This window comes from Sander lucioperca, chromosome 8 (genome assembly GCF_008315115.2).
Source record: "Sander lucioperca isolate FBNREF2018 chromosome 8, SLUC_FBN_1.2, whole genome shotgun sequence".
NCBI lineage: Eukaryota > Metazoa > Chordata > Actinopteri > Perciformes > Percidae > Sander > Sander lucioperca.
In genome coordinates this window covers 38,257,210-38,266,562 of record NC_050180.1, presented here as the reverse complement: position 1 = coordinate 38,266,562, position 9,353 = coordinate 38,257,210, and the positions used below count along the sequence as shown (strand labels likewise).

Genomic DNA, 9,353 nt, shown 5'->3' with positions numbered 1-9,353 from the left:
GGTAGAGCGTGCACCCCATGTACAAAGGCTCAGTCCTTGCTGCAGCGGCCGAGGGTTGGACTCAGACCTGCAGCCCTTTGCTGCACGTCTCCCCCCCCCCCTCTCCTTTCATGTCTTAAGCTGTCCAATCAAATAAAGGCCTAAAAGGCCCAACAAATAATTGTTCAGAAAAAAAATGTGCGTGTAAAGAAGGAGGCAGAGTGCTGCAGGAGCTTGGTGTGCTTTATTAGCTACTGATTAAAGGTAGAGGACCTAAATAATCAAAGAAACAAAACACACATTTTACTAGCGGCCAGCCTTCAGTACAAAGGGAAGACTGAGACTTGTCTCGTACAACTCTTCACGAGTGGTTTAATCATGGAGGAGACAGATGGTAACTGACTCCTTAAAGGTTTCATTATTGTAGTCATTTCTTTTTCTTTCCATAGAATTTCCATTAAAGGCATAATTGGAGATATTTGAGCCCATTGTTTGGGTAGTACAACTCAGACAAAAAATGTTTTATATATATTAAATATTTTTGAAATATACAAAAGGCGTATTGTTAGTGAGTCTTGCTTTTCCAAGAGTGCCTTAGAACAGTTTAAACAATCTAAAATAGTCTGCCATTCATAGTATGTATAATCAGAAATATTTTATGTGTCATGTCATGTCATGATGCTTTTATCACATCCACAGGCAACAGGGGCAGCAGCAATATATGAATGATAACAGACGAGAATTACAACACAAATAAAATACAGTTACAGAGCTACAAGTAACTAAAAGCTACACATTGCACAAAGCCACATTTGTGATCACAGGAAGACAAATCAGTTTGCCCTGTGGATGTGTCACGCCCACTCTGTAGGGACGATGGGCGGGCTTTGTCTTTAAACTGCTTCAACGTAGTTGGCTGGCAGCATGCCGGTCTTGCCGGTGCGCTGCACAGTACCGTACATCCACCCCTCATCAATGGCCTGCACGTTAACAATGACGTCGCCATCCTTGAAGGACACCTCATCATTGTCGGCTGCACCGTAGTCATACAGGGCACGCACAGTTTTCTGCAGAGAATAAAGAAAACAGGTCAGTCAGAGTGAGTGTGTGTAAAGTATACGAGGGTGGTGTGAGAGTGAGAGTTTAAAGGATAAGGTTGATGATAAAATATAGTATTGTTGGTGTCAACAAATCGCATAAAAAGACCAAAACTAGCAATGAATTGATCCTACTAACCGAAATGCACGTTTAATTCACGTGCATTTTCAGCAATATTTGCTAAAAGCTACATTGCCCAGTTGTTCTAGGAAACTACTGAGCCTTTTTTTATTAAAGGGGCTGCACTCAAAATACTGAACAAAAACAGCAGGCTGGGACTGCCTCCATGCTGATCGGGGCCTTGAAGGACAAATCAAGCATGGATTTATTGTCCTCTTATATCGATTTTATAGCATCTGTTTCTCTAAGTAATAAATGTTTCCAATTGAAATAAAAATGTATATAAAAAATGTAATTACTGGAAAAAATGATCTACAGTAATCTACAAAAGCCATGCTTTACTGCCCTCTCTGGTGGAAAGTTTCTAGCCTGTTTCACCCCTAAACTAGCGGAACATCACTGATGCATGTGGTTAGGTGTGGTCAGAAGTGTGCTTTGCAGCACCTGTAACGACACGCAACAGTGATGTCACGTTGTCCCGGAGTTCACCAGACATCACTGCAGCAAGTTGAGCAGGTAAACCACTGGAGGTCTAGCCTGGCTCCGCCCTCCTACGTACTTCTGCTCAATTTTCATTTCCCTTCAGTTGACCGTCTGGGTTTGCGTTCTCCGGCCAAATATTTGGCGGTCCAATCAGCGAACAGAGGGAGTGGCTGAGAACGATGACGTTGAGGTCGTGCGCTCGTTTGAGTTGTAGTTCCGTAATGGCGGCGGAGAAAGATGCGAGCGAAGCCATTCGGTCCGTTGTGGCAACGCTGCCGAATATCCAGAAGTTAAAGCCCGAGCAAGAACAATCTTTGCTGAGTTTTGTTGGTGGGCGTGATGTTGTGGCCCTCCTCCCCACGGGGTTCGGGAAAAGTTAGATTTTCCAGCTCGCTCCGTTAGTGGTGAAGGAGTTGGCTAAGGCGAACGCTAGCGACACTAAGCCGACGTCACGACCAAACGTTAGCGATTGGTTATGGAAGATCCAGAGTGGCTCTGGGCAGATCCAATAGTTTTAAACTTCTACAGAGTACCCGCCTTCAAGAAAGTTAACACTTGTCAATGGAGAGTGGCCAGACTCTCTGTACAAATGAAATGTACCAGAGTCTGGTAGGACCAGGCTACTGGAGGTCAGCCAACCAAGATATTTAGGGGCATTTTGTTACTCTTTAAGCATTCACTTTGTGTTTGTGTAGTGTGTGTATAGGGAATAAGTGTTACTTACCCCGGTGGTAGAGGGGTGTGAGGGGACGGAGGAGACGGTGGTCTGCTGTGTGGCCACTGATGATGACCTCTGCTGCAGCTCCACAGTCTTAGCATGCTGGTAACCTGCAGATGTTAAGATAATAAAGGAAACCACAGAAAAGGCACAGCCTTCTTAAAACTGATACACTGCAGTGTGTAGATACTAAACCCCACATACTTCCAATCTGTGGTGTTTGGTAAAATACTCTTGATATGCCAACATAACGTATCATACAATATTATACAGTGTATGTTGAAGTTTGTTATGGTGATTCTAGATCATTTACCGGTAGAAGAGGCCATGAAGCCGTTGCTGTAGAGGGACATGTGGTGGTCGGGGTCCTGGGACACCTCAGACTTCTCATCCGCCATGCCGCTCAAGGCGCTGGTGGAGCGGGAGTGCTCCTTGCTACGGCGCTGAGCTTGCACTGTTGGAACAGTGTCAGAGGTAAGATAGATATGGTTCTTTAAGACTTTATGTAAAATAATCATATGAGCAAATGTAATATTTACATCACACTAGCCATGGCTGAAACACATCCGTTTAAATTAACGTGGAAAATTCAATGTCGTAACATAACACTTTGTCTCAGGGCAAGATATCTCGACAAATGGTGGCCAGATTGTTGTGAAATATGACAGGAATATTCATAGTCCTCAGATGATTATTCCTAATGATTTTGGCGACCAGTGACATCTCGTCCAGCTTCTGCTCTCGAGTTATGATCACCTTCACTATAACACTTTACTTTAACACCCCCTATTTAGCATTTACTAGCTGTATATAATTACAGATGACATGGTTTATAACACACTATTATGTAGTTGTAAGGAGATATAAGGACATTTTGAAGTATTATTATATAATATAACTCCACAACTGGTCTATAGAGATAATGAGATAATAAATGCTTGATAACACTACAGTATATGACATATTTGTAATGATAGTGTGTGACTGATTTGTACGCACAAATAAATAATACAAATAATAAATGCTGTAAAACAAACTGGAAGATTTGTCCATGTGGGTGATTAAAATATTATTATATCTGATATGATATATATATATATATATATATATATATATATATATGATAATTAATAAATGTAAAAATGTTTATTAATTATTTGTTATATGGGGAGTTAAAATTTTACTTTAATATTTTGGACCATGACAAGGTAACTCAAAAACTGATTCATATAAATTAATTTGTATTAATTTAATAATATCAGAGTCTAATAATCTTATCTTGTTTTATAATCCTTTGGAAAAATTACAGTGTAATGTGGACAAAATAATGTTTATTTATACAAAACATAACTAAAACGATATCTCCTTTTTTTGACCTATGCAGTCAGCCTTTTGAGCTTCTCATCTCACCTGACATCATGTGCAGACTCCTGGACTGGATGTTGTCCTCAGCAGGGTCGTAGTCAAACACAGAGCCGGGGTTTGTGCGCCACACACGCAGATCTGAGGGCACAAATAGTCAAATACAGGATCAGTCCAGCAATTACTAATTTAAAGTAACCAACGCCAATCTGTGGCATAAAATGTGTCTCAGTCTGTGTGTTAAATTTGCCCCAGTTTGTGTCTCTCATGTCTTAACATTACATAGAGCTAAGTATCGGTTTTCCTAATAAATTAGATAAATCCAATACCTCCAAATACCTTTTAAAAGATCATCAATGCTTTATCTTTCCGAAAAAAAATTGATTCTTAGCTCTGCGAACTGATTGTATTAAATTTGCCTTTATCAAGAAAAATCAAATACATGAGCCAATTTCTTCAACACTTGGAGTATTTTCATCAAGTTATTTAAGAAGATATTCTACAAAGCCTTGAAAGCCTGTGATTGGCCTTTTTTCTTTACAGTTCAAATGTCTTGTATTAGCAGACACCAATAGCCCCAAGACACAAAACTAATGACTGTGTGCATTATTGTAACTGTACCAGTGATGGTCTCCTGGTCATGCTCAATGGCACGTCTCCTCTCCATCTCCACCACACGCCTCTGGATGCCACGGTAGTTGATGTCGCTGAAGTCTTGGGTGTTCTTCTTCACGCGCTCTGTCACCAGGTCAGAGGTGGTGGGAGTGAAGCTGCCCTTGCTTTTCTCAAAGTCCTGGTGGTATCTCACCTGGAAGCACAGATCACAACCACTAAGTGTAACCACATACACTGTCCTGCCCCAGGAAACACTCACTAGAGCACCAAACATGTATTCATTTGATTTAACAAGAAAAATATAGAACACCAGCCTTATCCTTCAAGTAGAGAAGTAGTAGAAAAGTAAACTATCTGCAGTAGAAAATGAACAAACAACCACAAAATCTTACTCCAGAAATGATGCGCTGGGTCTCCCTGACGCGCCTCATCTCAGGTGTGTCCAGAACGAAGGCGGCCTTGCCCTGGACCTGCTTACGGAAACTGTCAGAGTACAGCACCTGGTGGAAAGTGGAGGAACACACACTGAGCATCTGAAAAGTTTCAATCCTGAAGCCATCATACAATAGCAGTTAGCATCCAAAGTACAGAGGGTGTGGCAAAGAAACGTAATGGTAAGAGGACACACAGCTGCTGGCAGAATGAGTTGGGGTTACATTACTGGGATTTCAGACGAATGAATTAGAAGGGAGATTTTTTATTAAGATGTTTAAGTATTAAATGAAAACAAGATTAAGTCCCAATCTTCAGTGGGAGGATGGCAGGGTAACAAGATGAAGTGGAGTAGTTTCAACAACAGAAGAGGATAGTAGTGATGATGTGCACAGACACACCCGAGCTGGTAGTATTAAACACATAAAAAAAAAAAAATAGCTCAGTGGGAAGAATTAATACAATTAACTACAGCCGGGAGACAAGTCAGTTAGAAAAGGGTTAACATGGGGTAGAAGAAGAACACATTTTAAGTTGAATGGGTTCTTGCAGTTGTTCTGAAGGTACCGAGCTAATGTTTTCTTGGTTCCTTTTGACTCGTTCCATCTCTGGAGTAAACACCACAGGAGTTCCCTTGGCTGAACTGTCTTTATACAAAACCTACGGGATAGAAGCACAGTCCCCCAAGGGGCCAATCAGACACTCCAGACCACACACAGACCACACACCTATAGGACTGGTTTCATAGACTTAGATTGACCTCAAACTCTTTGTGTGAGTATACAGATAAAGCAGTTTTCAGGATATTTCCAAGATGAATTAATCCGAGAGAAGGAATTTCTTTGATGTGACATTTGTGGCTTTTGGTAAAGATTTAAGCAGTGTCTGAGAAATTGGTCCTATAGAGTGACTCATCCTGGTAGCTCCTGTTGAACAGCCAGTATCTCTGTTGTGGAAACAAACATGTGGAAACAAACACACTCCTAACGTCTCAGCAGATTTAGTTTGTCGTTAGCAGTGAAGTGGAATTCAACTTAGCAGCTTTATGTGAAAAAAACGGGCTGTGGGTTAGAAAATACGGCATAATTGGGGGGCATCACAGGCCAAAGAGGAAGGGTTTCATTCAGCTTGAGGGGTTGATGGTTGAAGATTATCGATGGTATAAGAGGAGAAAAAAGAAAAGAAAAAAAGAATGCAAATGGCGTGGATGAAAATGAAGGCTACATTAGGGTCAAAGTGATGATGAAAGCAGGGCTGGGGCTCAGGAAACTACAGGCTGTGCCTTGGATGAAGATGGATGAAGATGAATGAAGATGAGCAAGAGGTGATGAAGTGTGAAGAAGTGTGAGATGACAGCAGGAAGGAAGGGGAGGGAGTAGCAAACAGGCTTATGATGGGCATTATTGATGAGCTCTACTATCCACTCTCAACAGTTAGGAGCACACGTGGTTGGGTTGTGTTCCGCTACCGAGCTGATGTGCTTCTGGGTTTCTTTGACCCGCTTCACCTCAGGGAGGTCCGATATAGCTGTGCCTCGACCCAGAGAGTCCTTGTATTTTATCTACCCAACAGACAGTTTGAGTTTCAGGTAGAGAAAGTGGAGGAAAAAGTAAAGAGCAGGTCAATCAGAGACAATTGCTGGAAGACAGAGACACAGCACAGCACCAGAAATCACAGCAGACATGAAACGTAATTAACACCCGAGAAATGGAGAAGCAGGTTGTGATAGAGACACAGTGAGGTTAAGCTGACCCCACAAGGCTCATTGGTGTTATATCTGCGTGGTGGGTTTGATGTGACAAACAGTTGAGACATCTAAACGAGCGGTGAAGGCTCAGGAGAGTTGTTATTATGACAGTGTTTGAGGAGGTGAAGAGGTAGAGGGGCGGACGGATGCAGGGTCACTCTGTGGAGTACCGTGCTTATGTTGTGCTGATTGCGTTTAACTCTCTCCATCTCGGGGGTCTCTGACACTGACGTGCCTTGTTCCACTCCTGCTTTGTATTGAATCTTTGAATGAGATGACACAAAAAAGTCAAATACAAACACACTCAAAGGCAGGACATTTAAGAATTAAAAATCCAGGGAAATGCAGACACATTTATAACGGAATAAAACAAAATAGAGGGAAATTATGTTTTTGCAGGAATGTGAATTTCAAATCAAGTCATGAACCAAGTCTGGAAAATAGGAGTGAGTTATGAAACTTAGTTAAGATGGAGGAGGGGAAACCAATACTAAACACATGGAAGGTAATGTTTTTTTTTTAGACTTTTAGACTAGTAGGAGAGGTCAGAGGGTGTTTTGGGAAATGATTTTAAGAGGATAGGATAAGGATCACTGCAGTCTTTTTCCTCTACCAAGCTGATATTCTTCTGGGATTCTCGGACCCGCTTCACCTCAGGGAGATCTGGTATGGATGTGCCTTGACCCACAGCATCTTTGTACTGAATCTGCCCATTGCATAAATTACAGAGACACAGAGTAAGACAGGGACAAACAAAAGCACAGTATGTACTGTGTTATATCTGCGTGGTGGGTTTAATGTGACAAGAATAACAATTCTGGCATCTAAAGGAGCGGTGAAGGCTCAGGAGAGTTGTTGACAGTGTGTTTGAGGGCGATCAAGAGAGAGGTAGAGGAGCAGACGGAGGTAAATTAAAGAACAGCACAGGAGGATACAGGGTCACTCTGTGGAGTACCGTGCTTATGTTGTGCTGATTGCGTTTAACTCTCTCCATCTCTGGGGTCTCTGACACTGACGTGCCTTGTCCCACGCCTGCCTTGTATTGAATCTTTGAATGAGACAACACAAAAAAGTCAAATATGGTGGTAACACATTTAAAGGCAGATTAGTTTTCAATTTATGAGGGAAGGAAATGCCAATTAATAAGAAATTAAAATTTTAAAAAATCCATGGAAATGCAGACTTTTTAAAGGGGGAAAATAAGGGAAACTGTGTTTTTGTGGAAGTGTGAATTCAAAATCAAGTCATGAACCAAGTCTGGTAAAAAGGAGTGATTTATGAGACGTAGTTAGGATGGAGGAGGGGAAACTAATACTAAAAACATGGAAGGTAAAGTTTTCTAAACTTTTATACTAGTAGAAGAGGTCAGAGGGTGTTTTGGGAAATTATTTTAGGATAATTAACAGTCACTGCAGTCTTTTTCCTCTACCAAGCTGATATTCTTCTGGGTTTCTCGGACCCGCTTCACCTCAGGGAGATCTGGTATGGATGTGCCTTGACCCACAGAATCCTTGTACTGAATCTGCCCATTGCATAAGTTACACAGAGTAAGACAGGGACAAACAAAAGCACAGTGTATACACAGACATGTCCATCCATTCGTAACAGCACACACTTCAGAACAACGACAGTAACACGTTATTACTTCCACCAATTTTCACATATTTCAGTGGTAGTTGGGTATGTTGGCAATAGGTAAGGCTGAGTTAACATTTAGGGCCTTTGGGGATCCATAAAATTCTATAATTAGTAAAAAAAAAAAAAAAAACTAAAAAAGTAACATAATAAGCATGAAAGAAATCTGTATTGGATTGAAAATGGCATTTTGAAAAGATTACATGTCAAGAAAGGTCTGGTTATATTACTGGTCACTAGATAAGGAGGGAATATGGAGGTTGAGTGGGAGATGAAGGAGGGCAGGGTCACTCTGTGGAGTACCGTGCTAATGTTCCGCTGGTTGCGTTTAACTCTCTCCATCTCAGGGGTCTCGGGCAAAGCTGTTCCTCCTCCCAAATCCTCTTTGTACTGAATCTTTACATGAATGAGGAATGAAAGCAGCAACCAGTGATTAGCCTGATTTCAACTCTTGGATAATAAGGATGAGATGCTTGATTTCATTTTTGAACTTTGTGAGCAAAATCCGACAGACACCAACAAAAACACACTGAATGAAACAAACATAAATCAACATTTAAAGGCACACATTTTGTCTGGACACGTCCAAGTGTTTAACACACAAGCTCCGCACTAACAAGTATAAATGTTACACTATAGAAAAAACTGTCAGGGGTTAGTTGCATGAATTAAAATGCTGCATATTCTACAAGGTTAAAAAATATCTGTTTGGTCCAAAGAAATGAGGGCTGCATATCAGGGATTATAAAAGACAGAAAGTAAAAAAAAATAAATAAAAAAAAAAGAATTAAGAAAGAATTAAGAAATATAAGAAATATGTTATTAGAAATCGTTAAGAAAAGATGTTTTTATAGAGTAGATACCGAGCTGAAATTCTTTGTATTCTCTTTAACACGAAGCATTTCAGGAGTGTCCTTTATGGTAGACACTTTGCCCATTACGCTTTTATGGTCAATCTGGTATTGATGCTATAGGGAGAAAAACAAAAGTGCAGTTAAAATGTTTCACAATGATAAAGAGGTAAAATAAAAAAGAAGAAAAACAGAAAGCCAGAAGAAAAACTACTAAAATGTACTTTATATCACCTTCACACCAATAACCAGGGTCGGACCAGAGTTATCTGACCCGTGTTCAACCCATAAACTGTATAATATTAATGGACAA

General features: G+C 40.7%; 1 protein-coding gene across 41 annotated transcripts in view; it reads right to left on the bottom strand.

The window, feature by feature from the left end:
- Nucleotides 1-201: 201 nt before the first annotated feature.
- The window catches only part of neb (nebulin), a 66,408-nt gene continuing 57,256 nt past the window's right edge, over nucleotides 202-9,353 (bottom strand). For 27 of the 41 annotated variants that reach the window (XM_031319941.2, XM_031319865.2, XM_031321464.2 and 24 more), the window contains 14 exons: nucleotides 9,053-9,157; nucleotides 8,493-8,585; nucleotides 7,984-8,076; nucleotides 7,510-7,602; nucleotides 7,168-7,260; nucleotides 6,725-6,817; nucleotides 6,276-6,368; nucleotides 5,375-5,467; nucleotides 4,768-4,875; nucleotides 4,382-4,568; nucleotides 3,809-3,901; nucleotides 2,712-2,852; nucleotides 2,405-2,508; nucleotides 202-1,046 (listed from right to left, as the gene is read on the bottom strand). In XM_031319941.2, the coding sequence (XP_031175801.1) occupies nucleotides 873-1,046; nucleotides 2,405-2,508; nucleotides 2,712-2,852; nucleotides 3,809-3,901; nucleotides 4,382-4,568; nucleotides 4,768-4,875; nucleotides 5,375-5,467; nucleotides 6,276-6,368; nucleotides 6,725-6,817; nucleotides 7,168-7,260; nucleotides 7,510-7,602; nucleotides 7,984-8,076; nucleotides 8,493-8,585; nucleotides 9,053-9,157 (1,563 nt within the window). In that variant the 3' untranslated portion in view covers nucleotides 202-872. The remainder of the gene's footprint in view (nucleotides 1,047-2,404; nucleotides 2,509-2,711; nucleotides 2,853-3,808; nucleotides 3,902-4,381; nucleotides 4,569-4,767; nucleotides 4,876-5,374; nucleotides 5,468-6,275; nucleotides 6,369-6,724; nucleotides 6,818-7,167; nucleotides 7,261-7,509; nucleotides 7,603-7,983; nucleotides 8,077-8,492; nucleotides 8,586-9,052; nucleotides 9,158-9,353) is intronic. The other 14 variants (XM_036003835.1, XM_036003834.1, XM_036003840.1 and 11 more) reach the window with 14 other exon arrangements.